Source organism: Coturnix japonica, unplaced genomic scaffold (assembly GCF_054131305.1).
Source record: "Coturnix japonica strain WE unplaced genomic scaffold, WE-NBRP24 Scf048, whole genome shotgun sequence".
In the NCBI taxonomy this organism is placed as follows: domain Eukaryota; kingdom Metazoa; phylum Chordata; class Aves; order Galliformes; family Phasianidae; genus Coturnix; species Coturnix japonica.
Genome location: NW_028188951.1, coordinates 584,013 through 609,748, shown reverse-complemented (window position 1 = coordinate 609,748; position 25,736 = coordinate 584,013). Strand labels below are relative to the sequence as shown.

General features: G+C 42.3%; 2 protein-coding genes across 13 annotated transcripts in view; both read right to left on the bottom strand.

The window, feature by feature from the left end:
• Positions 1–100: 100 nt before the first annotated feature.
• CLK4 (CDC like kinase 4) lies at positions 101–8,844 on the bottom strand. Of its 8 annotated transcripts, XM_015875618.3 has the most exons (14): positions 8,778–8,844; positions 7,123–7,182; positions 6,339–6,496; positions 5,086–5,311; positions 3,796–3,886; positions 3,313–3,379; positions 2,278–2,394; positions 2,022–2,188; positions 1,825–1,919; positions 1,530–1,659; positions 1,144–1,226; positions 869–948; positions 569–656; positions 101–456 (listed from the first exon to the last, which is right to left on the bottom strand). In XM_015875618.3, the coding sequence occupies exons 2-14, from the start codon at positions 7,174–7,176 to the stop codon at positions 319–321; spliced, it is 1,494 nt and encodes a 497-aa protein (XP_015731104.2). In that variant the 5' UTR covers positions 7,177–7,182; positions 8,778–8,844; the 3' UTR covers positions 101–318. The 8 variants fall into 8 exon arrangements, with proteins under 8 accessions (XP_015731104.2, XP_085388194.1, XP_015731108.2 ...); XM_085532068.1 differs by lacking the exon at positions 569–656; XM_015875622.3 differs by lacking the exon at positions 3,796–3,886.
• Positions 8,845–11,119: 2,275 nt separating this feature from the next.
• Positions 11,120–25,736, bottom strand: part of RASGEF1C (RasGEF domain family member 1C) — a 70,813-nt gene continuing 56,196 nt past the window's right edge. For 4 of the 5 annotated variants that reach the window (XM_085532072.1, XM_085532071.1, XM_015875615.3 and 1 more), the window contains 6 exons: positions 25,591–25,670; positions 25,063–25,158; positions 22,043–22,138; positions 20,649–20,772; positions 18,769–18,841; positions 16,078–18,361 (listed from right to left, as the gene is read on the bottom strand). In XM_085532072.1, the coding sequence (XP_085388198.1) occupies positions 18,337–18,361; positions 18,769–18,841; positions 20,649–20,772; positions 22,043–22,138; positions 25,063–25,158; positions 25,591–25,670 (494 nt within the window). In that variant the 3' untranslated portion in view covers positions 16,078–18,336. Of the gene's footprint in view, positions 18,362–18,768; positions 18,842–20,648; positions 20,773–22,042; positions 22,139–25,062; positions 25,159–25,590; positions 25,671–25,736 lie in introns of all 5 variants that reach the window. The other variant, XM_015875614.3, reaches the window with a different exon arrangement.

Sequence of the window (25,736 nt, the reverse complement as noted above, 5' to 3'; positions counted from 1 at the left end):
CTAAAGATGCCACAATGAGTTCAGGGCCTACAGACAGCTCAGCCATTAAATGAGCTGCATAAATAGCTGCACCTGGGTGAAGTTTCAAAGAGAAAACAGCTTTCAAAAATGAAAATCACTTTTATTTTTCACTTTGATGTCCATAATCAAGACTACAACTGCTCAACAAGAGAAACGTGACAGCTTACAAAACAGAAGTATTTACAGACTTAACTGTACAAAATAACTTAAAAGTTTACAAAAGTTTCATGCAACCTTTGTTGACTGACACAGTCTAGGAAATCTCCTTGGAGAAGCATAGAAGACCTTTGAATTGCTTTATTTTTTTAGTGGGTCAAAGAAAGGATGCTGCAGGGCTTCATCGAGGGTGATTCTCTTGGCTGGATCGTACTCCAGCATCCTGCGAACGAGGTCAAACAGGCTCTGGTGATCCGTGTCCTGGCAATGCATGAACTCCTAGAAAACAAACAACAAATGGTTTAAAAGCTCTGTCACGTTTGTGGATCCAACAGAACAGCACCACAGTTTTATGCTGACACGGGATCCAAATCCAAACCTGCTCTCCTACCTTTAAAGGCTTGCAGCGCCGCCTGACGTACCGGCCTGCAGAGCTGTGCTCATCCCAGTCCAACTGGTTGTGGTGGAAATAGTGCTTCCTGCGGGACGAGGACAAGATGCTGTCACTCTCAGCACTGTCCTCAACCACCTGCACTCAGCTACAGCTGACACAATCTCTCACAACAGACTAGCAGCTAACAAGCCTGCGAGTCTTACCTTACCTTCCAGAAGCTCACAATTAGAATGGAACCTTTAAAGTTTCTTTTACAATAGGAACATATTAGGCAACTTACTCCTGCCATATGCTTACCTGGATTTCTTGATCATATGAGCTGGCAGAGGCCCCAGGATTCTTTCCATCATTGCCAAGTGTTCTTTACTATCATGTGTCTATGTTAAAAGAAAAGCAATGTTTGCCAAAGTATCACTGCAGCATCTTTAGATTCCAATTGTTTTGCACGACCTTATCTCTGTAACACTCAACTCCTGTAAGGCCATGCCTTTCAAACTGAAAGAACATGGCATTACAAGATCTAAGTCAGGAATCTGTAACAACGTTCCACTTAACTAAAGTTACGTACATACCTGAAACACTGTAAATCCCAGGTAATACTCAATTAGAATACAGCCAATACTCCAAACATCACAGGGTTGCGACCATCCCAGTGCTGCAAAACACACAAAGTTTGTTTCACTTATTAATATATTCTTAACATCTACATTATACAAAGAATACAGCCAGTTTTTGTGCACCAGCTGACCCCTGGCCTTCCCCACTCACACCCTGCTAGGTAGGGGGAGGGAGGGATGCGTCTCAAGACATTTTCCTTCTACTTTAGACTTTCAAGAAGTCACCATCTGTCAGAGATGGCTGAGCTGGGAGAACCATGAGTTGCTCCTCCAGTTTATTAAGTAACGACACCTGGACCAACTGCAGTTATCTGTCAGGGAGTCTGAAAGCTTCCACTGACCTAAGATGACCTCAGGAGCCCTGTAATGTCTCGTGGACACCAACGTGCTGTGATGTTCATCATCGAAAGTTGCGCTTCCAAAATCAACCACCTTTATGTCTGTGTTCTTTAAGGTGCGTTCATCTCGCTTCTGCAGGAGAATCCAAGTGCTATCAGTTAGTAATTTTATAAGCGTGCTCAGACAAAAGACCTTACACTAGCATTGTAAACCACCTTCAGAATCCCAGTTAACCTAATTGTGCTAAAAAGGAAACTTGAGGCAAAGACAAAATTAAGAGAAAAAGCACAAACTCACCATTTTTGCGTTGTACTTCACTATGTAATCAGACTCCACAAACAGAATATTTTCAGGCTTTAAATCTGTATGAGTTAATTTATTATGATGTAAAACTGTAAGAAACAAAGGAAAAACATCCCATAAGTAACAGATTAATTTACCAAAACAAAGAGAGAACACAAACGTATTTGGTAACAGGAATCAGGTTCACTTACAGTTTATAGACTGGCAGATTTGATAAGCCATATTTCTAATGTCATTAATATGAAATGGCAGAAAGCTGTTTTCCTTAATGAAATCATAGGTGCTAAGTCCAAGCAGCTCAAAAACAATGCAAACATGGCCGTGATGATCAAACCATTCCAGCATTTGGACACAGCGGCTTAAAAATAAAAAGAGAAATCAGAATATGAACACAGCAACTCATTCCTTTGGTGAGTTCTTAGCACTGTTCTCTATGTCCATACTTACAAAGTGCTGCTGGGATCCATGGTGTTCAAGTGTTCCAACACCTGTATTTCTGAGCGGGCTGCCTCTCGGTATCTACCAACATTTTTCACTATTTTAACTGCTACATGCATTCCTCTCCTTCAAAATAAAGAGAAATGTCACAAACAAGACTGGTGATTAAATATCTACATATCAAGGCAGTCTGATTTTAAGCAAATGAACACAAAAATCAAAGGCCACAGATGATTACAAGCTGGATTCGGGGCAATGTGACTGAAGCAAATTCCAAAGGAAAGCTATAGGTATTACTTCTTGGGGGCTGTCTTTATAAAATTGAAACAGATCTGGTTATGCTGTGGGTATGAGAGCTTACAGTAACTACTTCCCAGCCTTACACAGCTGATTTACTCTGAATGAACATCAGGAACACTCCCAGAAGATGACACCAAAACTTGCAGAGATCTCTTCTGAGAAAACGACTACAAGAATCTGTCAATTTTTTGGCGGCTTCTATAACTCGTTGCACTCTTTTTCAGTGCTCCCAATGGCTTCATCACAGTAATTCATTTTATTAAGTCTGTATCCTGAATGTTTTGTGCTCCCAGTAGCACATCGAAATGCTAAAGATATTACTCTGAGGAACACAGCTACACTAAGTCCACTCTGTCCTATTCTCTCACTGATGATTTGAAACCATCTCTGTACTTAGGAATACTTTCTGCCTTCACAAAATGATCTCAGGCTCCAGTAATTAGTGATTTGTACTACTGCACTCAGACTGTAAAGAAATATACAAACACACAGGAAGGATTATTTTTGAAATAGATCCTCTCAGGGCAGATGTTTCTCAAGAAGAACATGGCAAAGGAAGCTCACTGTTAAGGACAGATTCTCAAAATCTAAATGAAAAAGGAAACAAAAGTATTTCTTTATACACCATCTTACATAAAGTCAATACCATGCAAGGGCCGTCACAGAGCAAAAGGAGAAACAAAAAGCTTTAATTTCCGAGCTGAGCAGCACCCTGTAGCATGAGGGGCACTTGCTGACACTTACATATCATGATCTATGCACTCCACCACTTTCCCAAAAGCGCCTTCTCCTAAAGTCGCAACAATTTCATCTAAAAAGAACAAACCAAAGTCAGAATTACGTAACTACTACAGTAAGAACGAACATTACTAACGTAGATTTTAAAATGTGCCATTACAAATAGCATAATTACTTTAAATCTCAGCAACAGAACGTGTTATTTTATTGGACAGGCGTCATGAAAACAGTTAGCCAAAAAAAAACAACACCCTATCTCTGGCTCTAATCTCACAACTCAAGTTCATTTACTACTTGCAACTTTTTGAATACAGTACTTAAACTCTACAGAAAAGAAGATATGCAAAAAAACAAAAGCACAAAAGAAAAAAACAAACAGAACAAAAAGAGCAATGAAGATTTCCTCAGCCCCCCTCCTCTGACATACTATGCTAAACAGACTTTTTGCTGAAAAGTTTTTAAAAAAAAGTGTTGAAAAATGTTCTATACATCTTGCTCTTAGAACGTCTCCACTTTCACAGATCAGGTGACCCTCCTCATCATCCTCTACACTCCTGGATCTTTTCCTTCGGTGACTCTTCTGGAAACGGCACCAAGATCGTCCACAGCCAATCAATATATCAGAGTGAATTCAGGGCAGAATAGGCAATTCATTCAGCGGGGAGATATTCAGCATTCAGTAACGCACCAGGCCACGAACAGTTGGCAGGAGCAATTTCAAATTCAGTCCCCAGAAATTCACAGGGCACAGTTTATGTTACAGAAGAAAAACATGGCAAGGAACAGATTTTCAGATAAATACTTAAAGTGATAAGGCAACAGAAAAAAACAACACAATTTCGACTCTCAAACAGTGGCTTAATTGAAAACAGATTAAGTACGCAACATCACTATTACTAATAATTTTCTATCATACAGCAAAAAGCAATATTTGTTTAAATAGCTAAACTTACAGTCAGATGAAATGTCTTTATTTTTAAAGCGTACAAATCTTCTCATCTAAATATTAAAGACTATCAAGTAATTTTACTTCCCTTGTGGATAAAGAGTGAAGAAAAATTACTTTCAAGCTATCGGTCTGCATGGCATAATCTACTACAATCTGCTCTTTCTATAGCAGAAAGATGGCATAAAATACTCGGAGCTATGATTTACCAGCAGGCACTGAGCCTGTCATGGGAAATTCACAGTGTGCCGCCTTCTATGAAGGCAAGTAGCAGGTTTATTATATCTTCAGTGAGATATTAGCTGCCATTGGCCAGGCACACAACTTAGTAAAGTTTCCTGAGATAAGGCGCAGAATCGTGCAGCTTCTTCTCATCAATTTACCAGACATGCATGTTTCATACTCCCAATCAGGTTTACTTTTAAAAGGCATTTTATTTCAATTACTTGTAATAATAAGCTGGATGGCATCTCACAGTCTGCCTAAAAACAAGACAGTTCACTATGCTGCAAGACTAAAGGGTTGACTGCACTGTACGACAGTATAGTTACATGCCTTCATTTTCAAGGTAACATTTCTCAAGATAATCCCAGTGCTGTGGCTACCTGGTACCTTCATACCCAGTGTGCAGCTACTGCTGGCCCCCCCAACATCCCCATCCAAAACTCACAACTAACAACATACTCATATCCTTGCAAATGGATTCAGCTACAAATCCTTCAGTAATAAAATAGCTCCCCAAAGTACTGTGATCAGGAATTGAAGTTCTAGCAGTCATTTAAGAAGTCTATTGCCACTAATTCATTAATAATAAAGTTAAAAATTACTCATACCGAATGTGATTGGTGACTGGAGCAATGATGCCTCTTATGCTTCCTTTTATGACTACTTTTCCTGCTCCGACCAGAGGATTTGCTATAGTGATGATGGTGACTCTTTTCATAGTCTCTGTGATAATGCCTGTGGTCATATACTTCACAGAAGTCATTTCTGTACTCCTCAACATATCTCCGGTCATGATGGTCTCTTTCATTTATGGCTCTATCGTCCAAATAATGACTGAAAATATATTTTAAGTGAATGTTCTCCACTTCAAAAACTTGCGGTTCCAACAAGATAAGTGATTGAACTGAGTTACACAGTATCTTTCTTTACAAAGAACTTTTCTAATTAACTCCCTCCTCAAAAGAAGTGGAGCTTTTCACGTTACTTTATTAGGAACTAATGACATTGTCAGTCTCAAATACACAGTAGCCATCCACATGAACAGTAAATACATCATCAGTCGACAGTTTGCATAGAAAGAAAGAAATTTGGCCTCAAAAAGGAGAGACACTTTCTGAAATGCACCAAACAACTCAAGTTACAATCTCCAAAGTCACAGGATAAAATCCTCGTGCTGAAACAATAACCCCCTTCTGCTCTTTCAGAGCTCCAAGTACTGAAAAGGAAAAACAGAACCTGGAGATCCTAAGATAAGCAGCATTGTTCCTTAGTGCTCTACCTTCTACACTGAATACTTAAGTATCTGGATCAAGAATCTTCTGCCCAGAAAGAAACAAAAGCCAAACAGCCTTAAAGCCGCAGAGGCAAGGAGCCCCACGCTGCTGCACACATTCCCCTGCCAGCATTTCACAAGTATGACTGTGAGCTCTTAAGGAATTCCATGGGATCTTCTCAAAGGAAAAACAGAAAAACAAATCCTTCCAGGGAAAACCGTGTGGGAGAAAAAGCAAATCACCTCCATGTTAATAAGTGAAACCTAACTCATACTTACCATTCACGAAACAAACCACCTCTTCCCCTCCTTTTGTTCACATTAAAAGTAAACCAACAGACACACTTTTCACTTGAAACTTAATACTGCATGTTTAACTGGCAATAGTGAACCAAACTAGTAACGCTCACTGCTTTCATTAAAGAACTCCCATTAAATGATTTAAATACTATGTACGAACTCTTAAGCTTGTCTTGAGTCGAACCTTAAGGAACTACCAGCTCTTCACATCTAGAAACTCTTATTCTGAACACATATTTATCCTAGATACAATAAGAAACATTAGCACTACTCAATTCAGTCTTATACCTTTCTGAAACATGATTTGGTTTATAGTGCTTGCTCTCCTGTCCACTGCTGTGGGACCGTTTCCTGCGTTTCCGGCTGCTGCTGTGCTTCCTCTGATCCCAGCTCCTCCTGTCATCCCACTCGGGGCAGTGGCTTTGCTTTGAGTGACGCATCTGCTCCTGAAAAACACACCAAAAACAAACAAAAAACACAAACCAAACGAACAACACACAACAGAAACACACAGAAGATAAAAGTGTTACAATGATATTTGGAGCTGGGAGCCCATTCCTGCAGTTTGATCAAACAATGGAACTGGAAAACCAATTCCTGAGTTCTTCCTCAGCTTCTCCCTCAAGTTATTTAGGTGAGCAGACATCGTTTTCCCATCCTAACACTGTTACGAAACACAAATCAAGGCGAAATGGGCCAACTCATCTTTGCTTAATAGCTTCAAACATGTTATTAGAGCGTGTTTAAAATAAACTCTCAGGTGACTAAAGAGAATCATTTCCTTCAAGAGACTCCTCCTGGAGAGACCTTCACCTTCAAATACTCTGACAAACTGCACATTTAGCTCTTCATACCACTGACTGCTTCATAAGTCACTACATGAAAGCCACGTATGTCCAGCTGGACTCAAACACATCCCACAAACCTCTGTACAAATCACTGTTGTTATTTTTAAGTGTCAATAAATTAACCTAACTGAGGTACCGTGAGCCAAGCCATGGTTTTTAACCCTGCCAGCACCCAAAGTGCAGGTGCTCTACAATACAGCTGACTTGCCAAAGACAAAACCCACCAACTTCCGCTCCTGGACGTTATATGCAGGAATTCGGTGTTCAAACAGGTACATGCACAACTGAAAAAGAAAGCAAAGCACAGCTGTAGAATTAAGAGTCCATCAGATCGAACACATTTCATCTCCTTTAGCAAAAATAAGCTCATATAGTTTGTTCTTCAGAATACAATGAAAGAAGTATTTCCACAGTACTGAGTGACAGCAAGAATAGTTTAGAAATAACCATAACATTAAAAAATAAAGGCATTTCACTGTGCAAACCTGTCATTAGCAAAAACTGGTTGCCTCTACACCAACTGGAGGCAGAAAGAAGGGAATTTATAGAAGCTCTACATGGCAACCTGCTGCTGCAAAAGAAGGCTGCTATGGCATTAACATATCTGACAGGCTGCCAGTTAAATCACTTGTTTAATGGTAATGTTTTAAATACTGCAAAAATAAGTGACTGAACCATCTGAATCAGATTGGGGTCTCCTAAAAATCTGAGGTAGTAAGAAACAAACGTATTAATCTACCAATAAATATACCTGAAGGGTCAAGACAGAAGTAAGATTTGTCAGTGCTTTTGTTTCTTATTTTCTTACCCAACTCTACAGCCATTTTTCTCTATGTATAATCTATATACCTCGAACTGTGAGGCACCCTCAGGTTGCAATTCCTCTGTTTTTGAGGTGGGAAGCATTCTGCTCTCCCAACCGACTCTCTCACAGGTGAGCTGAGGGTTTTCCTCCCTCCCATTTGTCAGCCTGCAGTAAGGCTCAATAAAAGGGCCAAATATAAAATAAAATGCCCACAAAAGAGCCCCGCAGAGAGAGAATGGGCACTTCCCACAGAAACCTCGAGAACAAGCTTTGCTGAGGACAAACTGCTGATTAACTCCGGTCCACAGAGTCAATGAAGGCAGAAACTGCGTGTTCTGTCCTGAAGGGAACCGAGTAAATGCTAATGAGTACATAACGAGCAAGTAATAGTTGGATACTGTTGGGGACCCGTGCAAGGCCCAATCCATCTCACTGCTGGATCCACCTTAAGGTGATTTTTTTGGGTTGTTTTTTTTTGCGCTATTATGGACTCTCTAAATTTACGCCCCGAAGCCCTTATGTAACACTGACAGCTGACACGAACATACGCGTTCCTATACAGCGCGAGGCCCCAACGCATCCCACGGGCCGCCCTCAGCCCCGTTCCGCCGCTCGTGGCCGTGCAGGCCTCACCCGGCAGCACAGCGCACACAGCGCACACAGCACTGCATCACCGTCCTCCCCCCACCTCCAACTTGGCACGGACTCGCACCGGGAGGTCACGGCCCCATTCCTCCAGGACGGAGAGGCCGAAGTCCGCCCAGCCGAGCTCCGGGCCCCACAGGCGGCCCCCACCCCGCAGCCAAGCGGGGAGAACGGGCTCAGCTCCGCCGCCCTCCGTGCTCCAAAGGCCGAGAGCCGATTCCCCCGCTCCGCAATATAGAAAACCCCACAGTTGAGCTGTTGGGCCCCTCACACCGCACCGCCCCCCCTCACGCTGCTCCCCACACACACCCCCGGCCCTGCGGCGGTGCAGCCTCCCCACCGCTTCAGCCTCCCTAGAAACAGAAAAGAGAGGGGAAAAAAATAAAGAAAAAGCAGAACCCGAAGAAAGGGGCCGCCCCCGTCACTTACAACTGAGAAAAAAAAGCCGAGCGAGCCTCGCGTCCGCCCTGAGCGCAACCAACAAAATGGCGGCGGCAACCAAAGGCAGAACTGCTCCTCCACCGCGGAAGCGCTGCGTGCTGACGTCACACGCACAGCACAGCGGAGGGCGGGGCGCCTTGTTGTGCCAGCAGCCAATTTACCTCAGAACCGGGCTGAGATATAGACAGAGCTCTATTAACAGGAACAAAAAGATATAGAACGTATCAAAACCAACTTAAAGCAATTCCAAATTCCAAAACCAATTAAAGAAATTCCTCCTTAAAGCAGGAGGAATTTCATCATCTTGGTAGCAAGAAGGGTCTTCAGACTGAAAAAAAGGGGGCAGAAATAAGTGTTATTCTATGTGAAAATGCAGCAGGTGGAAGCTAGTAATATTTGCTGTTTTCCATAAGAGGAATAAATCAGTCAGAAGTGAGGAACTAGTTCGCTTTTCATTTGCAGTCGTTTTGGAGAATATATATATATTCTCCATATATATGACATATATAGATGTCATACTTGCTGTTATGGATATCAGACTCACGTAATGTAAGTGAATGAAATATCGCCTTGAAGTAAAAGCTTTACAACAGGCTTTACAGAATCAGCCTGTATGCAAAAAGCAGACTGCCAAATGTGGCTGTCTTGGTGCCGAACAGAGCACAGTGTGTTCAGAGATACCTCTGTATGCGTTGCAAAGGAATGCCATATTGAGAGCAGTTCTTTTTCCTTCCTGTTCAGGAGGTGGCAGTGGAGACCAGGCAGATGAGAGACATCAGGGTGCTGGAATTCAGGTGGTGGAGGAGGATAAAAGCAGAAGTTCCCTGGCCAGGATCAAGTGATGTAGTGCAAAGAGAGTGACAGCACCTCTAGAAATGGCCGTTCCAAAAATACCAATGATCTAACAATGAAAAAGCAAATTAGAGGAACTAAATCGTGATGAAAATGGGAGGGAAATTCTTTTGAATGCATTTCAAGCTCCTTCTGTTGCCAATTCATGTGGCATTTCCTTTAGTTTATTTGAGATATATCCTTGTTTAATTAGCTCGTACAACACCAAATGTGTGCACAACTTGAGAGAGTAACACACAATGGAACCACACTTTACTTTGTTCTGTTCAACAGCAGACATGACTGCGGTGTAATTACCCCGGTGGGACCCATCTGTGCGTGCCTGAAAAGCTACATTCACAACATCGCCCTCAAAATGCAATCTGGTATTGGTTCCTTTCTCAAGAACCTTCCAGCAATAGGTGATCCATCCTCACAGATGCCATTCAGGAGATGTAAATCTCATTTAGTTGTCTCATTGTTTGGTTACATCCATACACTGTGTGAGTCTGTAAAGGGCAATCAGAATGCTGTGCCCTCAGTGACTGGCAGACAAGCCAAGATGTTTGCTCTCCTATGTGTACTCTGGTTTTAACTTCTGGGGTCAACCCTGGGCTGAGCTGACCCGATCTGTTCCCTTTTATTGCAAGGCTCACAGGCGCTGCTGAAACTTCAGCTTTTCTCTCTTTCTGCTTGTGGCCTAATTGAGTCTTCTGAGGACTGAAAGGCTTTAACCTGATAAAGGTTCAGGGGTTGACACTGGGAAGCCTGAATAAGCTCCAGCTTGGAGGAAGCCCAGCCAGAGTTAGTTGCACTTGGCAAGAGCTGTGCCACTGTGAGAGCACTGGGCTGAGCAAGGGGTGCACCCTTCATTTCTGCAGGCTTTGCAGTCAGTGGTGCTGCTTACACAGCCAGACAGAACCAAAAGCAACCCACAGGAGCAGTGTAATGCTTTGTCAAGGAAACTCCACCGCTAAATCTCTTTCTTTAAAACAATGTTAAGCTCCTTGAAGCATGGATGTGTCTTACTGTACATACTGAAATGGGTCCTCAGTAGAAGCTCTCCAACTACTGCAATACCAATAATGAAAAGAACATGTTTAAACATCAGTTGTAACACAGAGCTTTATAGGAACAGGCTGAAAACGTTCAGGCCAGGCTACAATGATCATTGTGGTATTTTGAGCCCTCGACTCCTATTTGGAAAAACACATTATAGTGGGAAACAATAGAATTTGTCTCTTTTCCTTGCAGTGTACAGCACAATGCAGTCTTCCAAGTGTCTGAGTATGAAGAGAGAAGCAGTGCAGTGGAAGCAAGGAATAGCAGACAGCACAGGTACTTTCACACTTATCTGTATATTCATGAGCTGCAGCGTTGAGTCAGGAGTATCTTTATGTTTTTTGGTGTTTCAGAGCAGCCCATTTCTTTTCAGCTCGTTCTGTAGTTCAGAGGCATTGAAAACTTTACTTGAAATAACAAAACAAAAACAAAATGCATACAGCTGGGCCAGTTGTTTTTATTCTTCTTATTCGACACTCACATTACAAAATTTAGAAACCAGAGACAGTTCAGGCAAACTGTTAAAACACAGTATAAATTAGGGGGGTTTTAATATATAAATTCTATACACAGGTAAGTTAGCTTGAACATGACTGACAAAAGGATTTCATAACAATCTTACCACAACTGTATAAAAAGGCATGGGAGTAGGATTGGCACTATCATCATGAACGCGGGTTAAGACATCTTCCACAACAGCTATAAAGCATAACAATGACCATGCTATTCTTGCAGTGTTTATGGGGGTACAGGATGCATTTTACCATTAACATTTTGCAATATCTATGTACAGTCACCAAATCATAACAGCCACTTTCAAGTAACCTTACTGTTCTCTGCCTGTGCAGCTGATAAAGTGTTGGTCGTTGCTTTGAGGGCTTCCAATAAACCTACATGGTTTGTGTATTGTGGAGGGTAAAGGGAATTCAGTTCGGCCTGCAAATGAAATAGCTTTATTTTAAAAAAAAAAACTATGGAAAAAACACAGCCCCTCGTTCCTATTCATCACGCAATCAGTACCTACCAGTCTTTTAATCCATAGTTCCTTTATATCCTAGCTTATTCTTCCTTAAAAACTAATTTATTTCCATATTTTTTTTCCCAAGCACAGTAGTAACAAGGAATTAGAATAGCTGGAATGTAAAAGTTGCAAACAATGTGGGGTCACTTTTTGAAAGCACGTGTTTTCCAGGTGATCGCAGACACATCTCTCACTTCCTCCGTCTGGCCATAAGGACAATTCTGCTTACTCGTTTTTAGGACTGTGAATGTATGTTTGGAGTAATGTGCTCTTAGGGTACAGGTTTAAGATAGCTGGTTCTGACACATTTCACAGGGCTTGCTAAAAGTGGGGGAAAAAACAACCCCAAACTACAATTTGATTTGTAATTCCGTGATTCTGATTTCTCACCTTCACATACTGATGAAGACTTGCTAAAAGTGAAGAGCTCCAAAACCCAGAGGCTAATTTATTTCCCATCTGTGTCTCATACTGGCAGTTTTATTTCATTTCACAGGCCGACTCCTAAGGGAAGTACTTGCCCGTTTGTCAGAATCCTACCTCAGAACACATCTAATAGTTGGTATCTTTCACAAAGCTCTGAGAGTTTGGAGGATTTTACTGGAACAGTTCCTTCTTCAAGGTGAGGACATGCTATAAGCACTAATCCAGCTTGGGCTGTTATGAAAATACATCTCATGTCAGCTGTCTAGACTGTAGCCCCCATTTGCTGGACTCTGTGTACTCATATGCCAAACATCAGGAAACAATCACACACTTAGCTGTCCCCAAAAGATGGGGACTGTAAATGCTTAAATAATGAAAGCAATGATGCAATACTGACCAGTTACAGCTCACTGAGGAAGTTGCATTTCTCTAAAAGGTAGCTGGGTTCTGGGATTTTCTGGTCACAGTTCCATTAAATAGGCTGTGCACATTTCAGAATGAAGTTTACTGTACAGGTATTTAACTTACAAGACATGTGAGTTCTGAACTTGAAGCCTTCTGCTTTCAGGAAGGCCTGGGAGCAATGCTGCACTGCAGTTCTAGTCTGGGCTGGTACTTCTGGTGCCAGGAAGGAAGGGAGAAGGGACTCTTAAAGTGACAGCTCTGGTATGTGAGTGTGGAGCCCACATATGGCAGAGAACCAGAAAAATATTCCCATGGCATTCTGCAAGAGCTGTTTATAGAGCAAAATTCTGTGGAGGGAAAGGCATCAAGGGGAGAGATGGCAGTTCAAGCCACTCTGAATGTACAGCATTACAGTCTGAGCTGGGCCACAGCGCAAGGCAAGGGATCTAGACAAGTTATCCATACTTAGCTTTAAATCGAGGTTATAGCCTGAGTTTCTGTGTCTTGCACCTCCGCAGAGGGTATGAAATGCCACCCGTACAAGCTATTAACTTCTAATATACATCTTGCATAGTATAAAAATGCAGAATGTGATGCCTCCTGTGCGCACTGACAGCGCAGCTGATATTTTTTGCATATCTGGAAATATGCAAAAAGAACTGTAAAAGAAATAAATACAAAACAGATCCGCCCCCAAATCTGTTCCACTGGAAAAAAAATGGTAACTTATTTGTTGCCACCCCTGCTCTGCTCAGGGACTACAGAGCAGCTCCTGGTGACTGCAGAGAAAGGGGCACTCCAAGGCAGTGTGCTTCCTTTCCAACATAACCAGTATTGATGTAAAGGTATTGCTACAGCTTGCTGCATGCATCACTGTGTGTCACTGTATTCCCTCCTGCCTTGGCCTGCCCAGCTGCCATTGACATTAATAGGAATAGCACTTGCACAGTTATCTTTTTCCACCCTGCTGCCATGATGTGAAATACAAAAGTTAACAACCATCAAGGTGTTACTCATAATTTTGTAGTACTTATTTTACCTGCTGCTTGGATCTCAAAATCTCTGTCAATGACGGAACAAATTCTCTGTTTCCAGTCCTCCAAAGGATCTTCACAAACCTCAGGGTTTGGACAGGAATTTGCATGACAGAACTTCTATCACTGCTGCACCCCCATCAGTGTATGCACTGTATAGATACCAGATATGTCAGTGCTGTTTCCCAGACACAATTCAGTAATTCCCTGCACCAAATACTGAGGTAATTTCACCTAATGGATAACAAAAGAGAAGAGAAAGCTTTTGGCTCACAGTTGAGCCTTTGAGAAAGGAGCAGGGAGCTTTGTCATGCTTCCTCACCTCTACCCAGTCCTATTCTGCAGGTGTAACAATGGAAATACTCAGTTTACAATCAAAGGGGTTTTAATTTCTGATAAAATACACTCCTGAGACAGTAAGGCTGAATTCTACCGCTTTAAAAAGCAAAAAGGTTTCAAAGCCAGAAGGCCAAATTCTGCTCTCAGATGTGAATTAATTCTCTGGCTCAAATTCAGTCCTTGAATTTGCTTCTGAAACTTCAGCAACGTCAGAGAAGACTTTGGCCAAGGCTGGATTTTCACCCTATTAAGTGCACCTGCCCATCTGAGAGTTACAACTGCCTCTAACAAAAGGCCAAGGACTATTTAAATTGCCAAAGGAATGTAATCCCTACGAATAACCTTGAGTAGTGCTACAGTTATAGTTGCAGAACTGCTCCAAAACCCATCAAAATCGATTGGAGTTTTTCCCTTGATACATCACTGAGCTTGAGTTTGGTCTCTCCCATAACACAGTCATTATTGGGCCAGATACTGTTAACTGCATCACATTTTTAGACCGATTTGCATCACAGTATCTTTTCTACCAACACATTTTCTTTTTGATGATTCCAACTACGTATTCAGTAACCTGAACGCTATTCTAAGCTGGATTTACCATCGTGCAAACCAGTGCTTGTGTGCTTTAAGAAAAGGTGCATAAACTATTGCAATAAAACATGACAAACTAACCAAGGTGTCAGTAATGGGCTGGCTTGATTTGGAAGTGGGTGATTATCTTACCAATACTGACCACATCATAACGTATTTCCAAGCTGAGGTAAAAAAAGGATTCTCATTTGAAGTGCCTTAGCAGCTGTGTCTGCAGCTTGTTGATCCCAGCACTGCTGAGATCACAGTTTGTTTCCAGACCTTCTCTACCTACGTGGGGAGCTCCCACCAGCTGTACAGCAGAACTACCACCTGCCTAGCAGAGGGATAATGATGTGCTGTGCAAGTGCACCCTGGTGTGGGGGGTTCTTCTCCTTGAGACCCCACAAGTTTTCTACCTTCCAAATTCAGTCATGGCCAGGAGATCTATGTTTAAGTATCTATTTACCTTTATTGAGGTGATGTGATTGACACTGATGTGAAATGGAGGGCAAGACTATGATTAACTGTCTTTTGGAAGGCACTGAGCAAGTTCCTCTGCTGACTTCAGCACAAGCTGAAGGCACACAGCTTGTTCTTTGATGGGCTTTGGATCTTGCCCTATGTTGCAGAATGGCACTGTCAAAAAAACCAGGACTTGTACTGCTGCTTGGATTGCACAGGAGGAGCAGCAGAAGTGATTTATTAAATGTAGGCCTTTTAAAATATTGCTGTATAGGCAGAAGCAAAATTAATGCTTCTGAAAGACTGTATCATCTCGCTGGCTTAAGGTGTTAATGCACCCTAAGATGATCCTGAAAGTCCCACTAAGACCTCCAGCTCTAGATTTGCTGTTCCCTGTGCTGCATTAGCCCACACAGTTATCAGGGAGGCAAATTCACCAAAAAACAGTGGTGGAAAGCCATGCCATAGCTGTAATTTGTCTTCATGTTAGTTTAATGACTACATGCCTTACAGATATACTGCAAGGTGCAAGCAGCATTTCTGGAGATCATATACTGCTCTGTGCACTGGCATCAATCTGCCATGCACTTCTATGAAGCATTAATTGCTTCAGTATCCACCGAGAGATGAGGATGTTCAGCACCTTTGAAAAAAAAACCTTTTTAAATGTGGGATTATATAGAGGCTTAAAGATGATCTGGTGCTTCTGAAAGTCCCACTAAGCCCTTAATACCTCCCTAAATCTAACTTCAATGCTTCCGTTTTAAGTGCCAGGGCTTGAAAATTCTGGACTGTGAATGTGAATTCATTTGCAGCGGTGATAAATGCTATGAGACAGAATTTTAACTCATACTTACAGAATTGCCTGAATTCACGGAAATTACCCAAGGATGTAAAATATCCTTGAAATGAACATTGGATTCATCTTTGGGTGTTATCATCTCAGCTGCACAGGCTTCTAGTGACCATTGGAAAATGAGCATTTGCACTTTAAAAAGCAGTTTTGGGGGCCCACCTACCCATAGTGGGTCTCAGACAACTAAAAAACCCATCCTACCATGAAGTCGTGCTGTGTCTATTAAAAAGATGCAGACAAAACAAAACAACCCAAAGAAGACCATTTAGCAAACACATGTAAGCATTACCGTTGTTTATGGATACGTTTATGGTTATTGCTCTGGATTTGGTTGGAATAAAACAATTTTTTTAATGGCATCATTTTGGAAATGGTTCTGCTGGAAGCAATGGCTATGTGTGCATGTTTCCCTGTACAGCTCTCAGCTCATGTACGAACATTAACAGAGTATATCAACAGCATCACCGGGATAACTGCTCCCTGGCTGGAAGGACACCATCCCATCCTCACACTTAGTTCTTCCATACAGAGCCCGAATACAGACATGACATTTTTATGTTCTCCCTGCTTGAACTTGTGTGCTGGTAGGTAAATGGAGAGGAGAGTCAGTGCTCTGCATCATATCCCTGTGTATGCAAGTAGCTGCCCTGCTCACCTTGACGGCTCATCTCAACCAGCTGCAAGACTGGATGCCATGTGGCCATGATCCAGATTGCACAGGTTTCCACAGATCAAAACCCAACCTAAGAACTGCACAGGAGATATCAAGCTCTAGCATATGACACAGAGCATGTCTCCGGCCACTGCTCTCAAGATCAGCTCAGCTGCCTGGGCTGCCCTCAAATACCACCTCACCAGTGCCTCAGATTTCAACACCTCACTCAGGCATGGACAACCTTTGTGAGGCCTGGCAGTGGGCAGGAGCAGTTTCAGCTTTCTGTCTAAACGTGCAGACCAGTATAACCAGATTTTATGATTAACTTCAGTTTTCCAAACCCTACGGCCATTTGGAATCACTCTAAACTGAAATAAAGCAGTTAATGATTTCAAAGAAAGTTTTATGCCCTGCTATTATAGGCAGAGCGGAACATCTGAAAGGTCAGCATCAAGTCAGTAATAAAGCAAAGTATCACATGGCATTTAGGTTTCAACTAAGCTTTTTGAGGTTTTCAGGGGCTTGGGGGCAAGTGGGAACAGCCCTTCCACATACATACACTCCTTCCACACACAAACTGTTCTGGCTTTTCACTCTAACATCCTCATTATCATTATCACTTCTTCTATATGTTAAAGTAGCACCATGATCACTGTACGAGTTTAAAAAGAAGACGTCCCTGCTTGTTATTACCTATAAGGAAGTGGTAGACACTGTTTAGAACCTAAAAACTAAAGAGGAAGAAAGTGGTTATCTGCTAATGAATGACGGATTTTGTACTTGAGTGCATTAATTCTAGTCTGAAACCCTTCGTCTTTTTAAAGCAATTACCCTTTCTCTCACAGAGCGATTACTTCTTCCTTCCTATCCTCTTAGCATCACATTGCAAAATAAACAGTACTGTATAATACTGTATAATAATGCGGTATCCTTTAAGTGTGATAAAGCCCTCTAAAGGATGCACATCAGCAGGAACAAAATTAGGGAATAGGCTACACACATTAAATAGAGGTAAACTGAGTCCATCTCCTTCAGTTCAGCTTTAAGTGTTGGGTGTAGGGGGTCCTTAAGGAATACCATATACACTCTACAACCTCCTCAGATCTGCCAACATTCACAGTAAGAAAAACAACAGCAGTGGCAGGAATAGTAACTAAGCAATAGTCATACTTAGGATTGTTCTCTGTAAAAAGTCACGGGGTTTGCACAGCTCTCCCACGCTGACATGATCTGTGTGTGACATACATGGGAATCTATGAGCGAGTGATGTCCTCTTCATCCACTGGAAGCTTATACCAGTTGCAGTCAGTGCTTTGTTCAACAAGGCCGGGGGACTGCTAACGTTAGAGTAAGTTCTTCTTTCTTCATTCAGCAATTAACCAGATTGCTGCTGTGTCTGATTCAGTTTTATAATCCCCAGAGGGTTTGAGGAGCTGCTGTCTGAAGCACCTGCTTCTGAAATATTTATGCCTATTTTTTCTTTGCTTTTTTTACACTTTCCCATTCTCTCTTGCAGTACCGTGGTTCTCCATGCTCCTGATTTTCTTCTATTCTCCTTCAGATGCAAAAGTTCCAGCGATCCTGACGCAGTTTGGGCACAGCCACAAATCAATGTTTGTCCTTACTCTCTGTCTCAGAGTTAAAAAAGCGTCCTTGTGCACAGTTCTGATTTCGGCGGATGAATCCAGTTCATCCATCACGTTAGGCAGCCAAAAAGAATAAAAAAGAAAAAGGAAAAGTAAAAGAAGAAGAAAAAAAAAAAAAGGCCAACAAAAAAACCTCAAAAGAATTTGTCTAAATCCCAAACAGGCATCTTTGGAATCAGTAGTGCAAAATGTTTGCGGATTTCTTTTCCTTGACCTACTGCAGGAATCTCTTCATCTTCAAGTCTTACCTAAAATAGTGGATCTGTGAATTTGAAACACAATGAATAAGTGGTCATTATGAAGCGCGTTGTGTTTTGTTTCCTTTTGCTTTTACATCACTGCCTTCAGATTCTCATTTACACCAAACCACGTTACATCTCTTCTAAGAGACACAGACTGTAAGAGGATTCCATTAAACTCGGAGACCTCTACTGCATGGCTACAGCACTGCAGAAACGCACAAGTGGAGAATGATGTCCTTTAAATGGTGGATAATCTCAGATTAAGATTAGCTTTTATCAGTGCAGCTCCAGCTCTGTAAATTAGTCATAAATGGAAAAGACCTCCATCAGAGGTCACCCTTCTAATGCCAGCACTTTACAGGCTCTGCCTATCAATGCAGCATTTTGGAAGAACTTTTAGAATTGAGTTGATAAAATGAATGGTTACCTTAAGGATTTCCATCTGTCTTTTTCTGTCTGGTTTTCTGGACTTTCACTTTCATAAGAAGCCAGATATAAACCTGGAAAAGGTAAAAAAAGATGCGTTATTTCAACAGGAGTAGTAAATCCCCGTGTCTCTGTGTTCACGTAAACCCTATCCTGTAACACAAAGTAAGGACAGCTTGTTATAAGTTTGTGGCTCAGCACACTGCTGGCAATCAGCAGGACGCTGCTGCTTAGCTCACATTTCTATCTTTGGAAATCTCTTAGGTTAGTTTTGATGGAACAGGAGCCCAGAGTTAAAATATGTTGGCATGACCTGCTTACAATAATGTCAAACAGTTAAATGACCTCCATTAAAAAATGAGAGAGTTGATATTGTAGCAAGTAAACTTTTTACATTTAAGACTATTCCCATCGCTTAACAACACTTAATCTTCCTCAATCTCTTTAAGGCCTAAGGGGGGCATGGTATCTTAAATGAATACAAAACAGCCTCAAGATAAGAATGAGTTACAGAAACCAGAGACAGAACACAGCAGAAGCAAATAAACAGGTCTTCTATTCTGCAAAACTTTGCCACGAGGGTGAATTTTATGGTACCAACATGAACCTGGGCTGTACAGCTTCCTTTACACAAGCTGCTGGTGCACTGATGTCTCACTGTTTAAAAAATACAATCAAATAAAGTGGGCTGTAACTTGCATGTTTGACTCGTTTGACCTCGTTTGACTGTTTAGTGATGCTTAATTCTTTAATACTGGAACCATCTCAGTATTGAAGTCTGTGCTATAATTCAAGCCCATTTTAATATGAAACTGTTGGGCACTGCTCCTACACACTGTGAAGGACCTACAGACATCTGTACATCACATACCAGAGCAGCATCTGTCTAATACATTCTCCTGTCTTTTACTCAGGGTGATTCTGCTCACCCCCCTGGGTAGCAGGGGAGGCCTGCTCTGGTTTCTACAAAGGGTACGAACATGGCAGAGGATATGAGAAAGAAAATACACCAACAATTCATGGGTTGAGGTCACCCTTTCTTGGGTCACCAGCCTGAAATCTGCACTTTTAAACACCAATTGTGACTTGACTTTCACTTCATGTCCCTTCACAGCCTAAATACAGAACAAATGCTTCCATGCTGTCTCCTTTCAATGCATATTACTTCAGTCACATTCATTATCCCATTTTGGCAGCTGTTTCTCTTAGTATTTAGGTAGGATCTTTGAGGCAGCATTTAGTGCTCCATAGTTGTCTATGAAAAGTTGCCTGGTGTGATTAACTTGGATCAGTATAGAAAACTGTCTAAAGAATCAAGGAAAAATAAACCCAATGCCTGTGCAGCCTATAGAAACATAGCTGTAGACAGCTTCTGTGCATGACAGCATACCAAGAAGCAGCCAACACGAAACAGTATGAAATGGCACAGCTCGTTATGCTGGAAAGCAGATTGAAAGGTCAGCTGAACAACTACAGCCTCAAGCTGTGTTCACTGCATAGGTGACAGTGTTGGTTTGCAGAAGAGATGAGTCCTGGCTCCATCAATCACTGCATGAATTTGGCTAAGGGATAGCTGACATTCAGAGCAGCCCACAACATGGTTCTGTGGCCTCGCTTCTTGATTGCAAAAAGAGGGTTACCACGACAACTTCCTAGAGAGCAGTGCCTTTCGGACAAGCTATGGAGTAGTGAAAAGTAATCAGCAGCTTCATGAGGTACAAGGCTTTATCTGCAAAAGCACGCTGACAGTCTGGGGATAATAAACAAGCTGCGTGACAGGAAAGCAAGGAAGGAAATGGAACTGGTCAGCGAGATGGGTCAAGATGTTAATTGGTAGTGATGAAGAGACATTTTCAGTGATTAGACATTGCACAGTCTTACCATCTTCAGTAAAAATGGGAGCAGTGTGCAGGTAGTGGATTATGTTAGCATCTTGTTCAAAGGGACATTCCACTTGCTTCCATGTTATAAATTCTCCCACTTGCTTAGCCAGTTCCAGGAATTTCTGTAAGCACAAACCCATTCCATTCAGTTACAGTTCCATTGTCTCACTTAAACAACCACATCCAAGCAGCAGATCAGGATGTAGGGTCCTTGACCACGAGGACATTACAAGAAAGGAGTCTTGGATCTTTTAGATGGGTGGATTTTCACTGCTCGTTTGCTGGGAAAAGAAGGAGGAAAGGTATGCTCCATTCCTTCTTGCAAGTAGTCTCTGTATTTAAGTGAAATATCCATGAACAAAACTATGGGTTATACTCAAGAACACAGGGTGTAAACTTTGGGGGACTGGAATTAGGCATGCTACATAAGGTGGAATGACTCCAACCCCTCACAGCTCTTTAGGTCTTTTAACAGTAAACACACATGGCAAAAAATGTTCCATATAACTTGAGGGGATGCCAGGCTCTACCTTACCTCACCATCTCGCAGTGGCCCCAGCAGAAAGGCAAATGTAATGCAACTGACCAAAAGGATGCAGAAGAGATGATTTACAAATAGTCTGAGAACCAAAGAACTGTTTTCTCACTGACGTGGGGCAGCTCTTTCAAAAGCACTTCATTTCTACCCCCATCAGAATGCAAGAACGCAGTGCATGGCACAATGTAAGAACGTGAGTGCCTGCACACAGCCACTAGCAACAAGCTGCACGAATGTAAAACCATCCTCCCCAGCACAGAGCTGCATCTACTAAGGATACAAAGCCACCCAGTGCCAGGGCTGTGGGATCCTTCTGTGTAAAACTTAGAGCAAGAGATGATACACTCCAATCCTTACACCAACAGCATGACAGACTCTGCACTGCCTGTAATTCTGCTTCTGTATTCCAGTCTTTATCTACTGACTGCAATCAATTTATGTATTAATTTGCCACATCTTTTTATTTTTTAAAAATTGAATTTAATCAGAATTACAGGATGACAAAGCATTTTACACTGCTTTGTCTACAACTGCAAGGAAAATACCTTTCTCCTTGTTTTCTGAAAGTCATCCTCCCCTCCAAGCCATATATATAATCATGCATATTGCTGATGTTGTATTTCCAGCAGCCAACCCACATGAAGCAAATCAGAAGGGTCTGTTTGCCTTGTTTATATGAAACATATACATCATTTCTGTCAGAAAAACATCCTGAGATTGGTTTCACCTTCAAGCATTCACTTGAGATTGTCCCTCTTGGCATATCCAGCCTTTGTTGGGCTGCACTGAAATTGCAGGCAAACAATCTGAGATAGTGCTATCAAAAGAAGATAAAAACATTTTTCAGATCTTACTTCAAAGTTGACATGTCCGTTTGGAAGGCGATTAGCACATCCTTCATTCAAAAAATAAATGTCTTTGATCAATAGGCTGAAGAAGGGGATCACAATCTGTGAAGAGAAATGGCATAACTATTATCTTTCCAACTCAGTATTTTCTCTGCGTGAAAGAAGAACTCAGTCAGGAGAGAAGAGAAAAAATAACTATTTACTTTTCACTGTTTTGGGCACTTAAAAAGCAGTAGAGTGAGAGGCAAGCAAAAGGGCAGCAGGATAAAGGGACGCCCTCAGCCATCAGGAGAACAAAGAATGCAAGGAGCAGGAACTGAAAGCAAGGGACACTGAGCAGATTGCCATGACTATGAAAATAACCAGTTTATTAACTCTCAGTACATCCACAGCGTCTTTGTCTGATGACAAGATCAGACAGCAAAAAGAACAAAAACAAAGCTTCACAGCCCTTCCTTTCTCTGTTGGCTCTTTATAAGCAAAGCTGTTGCATACACAAATCAAGCAACTTAAAGGCAGCTGAAAACAGAAGAGTCACTGCAGTCTCTGAACAAGGAGAATGGTCTCATAAAGTCAAAATATACTCATGGAGAGCCGGAGCCAGGCCCTGATCACCAGCTAGAAATTACTGCCAGGTTCCATGTATTTTTTTGCAGGCAGACATGAGCTTGTTCTGCCCTGCTCTGCACTGCCTGGGAGCCAGGTCACCATCATTAGTGGTACTGAACATAAACTAAGAGCCTTGCTGGGAAGGAAGGTGTATTAATATGGGCTACGTGCCATGCTAATACAGCTACAAAGCCACCAGTCAGCTCAGAGCGTGGGCAGAGCTTGTTCTCATCTGCATCCAAAAGGAAGCAAAGACATTCCCTAGAATACCAATTCTCCACACATTTGCAGGGGATTTCTGTCTTTGGGTCAGTATTTATTTCCCTAATAAAAATACATTGCCCCGCATGCTTTGTTTTCCAAGTTTCTGTAGTAAAAGCAACAAAAGTGGATATAGTTACATTTCAGCATTGGCTTCAATCCAGACTCTTTGCTGGCATAAAATCTGGGTTAGTGCCAGAAACTCCAATTTCACTCCCTTTTGATTCTCCCCCAACCATCCAACCCACCCACACGCTGAAGGACAATTGCCTCCTGCGGAAAGAAGAAAGCTAATGAGCTCAGACATGTTCTTCCTCCTAAGTATCACACGGCAACGACACACAGCACCGTGCTGTACATCCTCCCAACGTTTCAAAGCCGATCAGAGAAATGCCATTAACGCCGTGCAGGGTGTCCCAGTGCAATGACTTCATTTGGGATTCGGCAGAGGTCAGCTGACTGCATTGATAAAACCAGACAGCTCCTAACAAGCAGACCAGATTCTGCATGAAATTTCCTCCCTCCTTCACTGCCTGTTCTCTCGGCCTGCACTTGGGCAGGTTTATTTCTGCACTCCCACCGTGTGTCCCAGGCAGATGGGGGAGGCCTGCATCTTCCACAAAGTGCTTCTGTGGTGGCTGTTGGTTGGGAAGAGGGGCAGAGGGGACTGAAATCTCAAAGTCTTATAAGCACAAGTCAATAGGAAGACAAATATTTTCTTCAATGAGAGGTTTGCATGAATTACAAGATCTGCTGTACCCATAAAATGCTCAGCATGACCAACTACCAAGTCGAACGCTTGAGCATCTTCTTGAACTAATGTTATGTTCATAAGGTAGAGTATGGTTTTCTTCCTATGTAAAATGGATTCCTTTCAATTTAATAATCTCTCCACTCTCCTTTAACCAGCCAGGGCTAGAGATATGTCAGAGATTGCAAACATCCACAGGAAATTAAACAGCAGGGCTGCTGACTTTAATATATACAACGGCCGCAGAAGAATTAACTGCAGAAGGATCTCAGACTGAAAGGTCCTTGCTGTGTTGTGTGAGAGTTAAAAGGGTTTCTCCACTGCTAAAGAATATCCAAAGCCATCGTCTCTTCTTGAGAAGTGCATTTCAGACCAACTCAGCACACTCCCTTTGCAGCTGAGTCAGCCTGTGACCAGCTGCTGATCTCATTTCACTGTAACTGCTGTGAGATTCCATTAGCTTCAGCAGATTTACATCAAATTTACAGGGATGTGAGATCAGCATTTGCTCTCACTCCTCTAGTGAGAAAGCATTCAGTTCTGTACTATGCTCGTTCGTGCAGTATCTACCTTAGCCACGCTGTGTAGAAACCACCAGTTTATGACTACGTGCAGTTGCAATGTTAAAAACAAACTCTTTCACAAAACAAAATAAGGGAATGGAATGGAGAAATAAGAAAATGAATGAGAAATATGCAGACACAAAACAGTAGGGTGCTGCACTAACATCTCACAAAGCTGATCCGAGCGCTACGTATCTGCCACAGACAGTGGTGATTCAGTTCTTGCTCAGCAGGATGGCAACAAATGAAATGAAAACGCAACGGGACAGACTTTCACCCCAGATCTGCTGCAATGGGTTCAGACCACACTCTTTTGCATGACTTGCAGTAAATCATCTTCCTCTAATGTAAGTGGAGAACCACCTCATCACCTCTGAGTGCTGTGCCCTTTGCTCTATCTCGAATCACAGGCTGTACAAAAAGGGCTTGTCTGCACAGAGAAGCTGCCTGGCATGGCTGCAGGCACAGCTCCACACAGCTCCACCTGGGCCTGCCAGGCTGATGCTCCATGCCAAAATAAAAGTCATTTTAGTCTGGAATGCCTTTTCCTCTGGTTTATCAATCTAAACAATGCAAATTTTCAAGAGGCTTGCAACAAAGTCATCCATTCCAGGTGTTCTGCCTGCCCTACCTTCCTGACAGCAAGTCCACAAAAGCCCTGTGATCCATTTCAAACTCCTTTCAGCTGCAGACTTACATTTCCAGTTGCATTTAGCAGTGCACAAGCCTTGCACTGGTGCCCCAAGGAAAAGAGGACAGCAATGCACTGAATGTTTCAGTCACACTCTCAGTAGAGATGCACACCACTGAGCTGGAGGTACATGAGATGTGGTCACACCTACCTTCTCCCTATTGCTGTGTGCAGTGAGGGACCTGTGAGCAGCCCCCCGCAATGCCGTTCTGTAGTTATAGAAGTTACCAGTAGGGTCCATCTGGTGCTGGATATACAAAAGACAACACAGTGGTTAGAATGCAGCCCGAGTCCTCTGGAGACAAAACCTGTACCAAAACCTGAACAGAACCAAGCCTACATCTTCAAAAATCCACATACGCGTAGAAGCCCATGAACCACGAGCAAACAACACTGGCATCAGCTTGAGAACTGTTGCTTGTGTATCAGCCCATCCTCCCCAGGGCACTCATCACTTCCTTTTATGCATGTAACGTCCAAGTGCTCTGCTATCCCTCTACACACCAACAGCTTCATACTTTCCTCACCATCCCTTGGCAACTATGGCCAGAATCCAACCCTCTGCCTGTGAAATGTGTCTATAAACATCCCATACCTTGATAACGTGGAAATTCACAAACAAGCATACAGAAAAATAATACAGTTCAAGCAGCACGTTGTTATTTGTTTATGTACTTACCTCAAGAATGAAAAACTTGGCTGTTTTTACTTTTGACCAAGTCTTCTTTAGCCGGGAAACAGGACTCATGTTCATTCCAGCTACGAGGGAAAAAGAAGGAGAAAAAAAGAGCCATGGATGAGAGTCAGACTTGCCCTTTTCCTTTT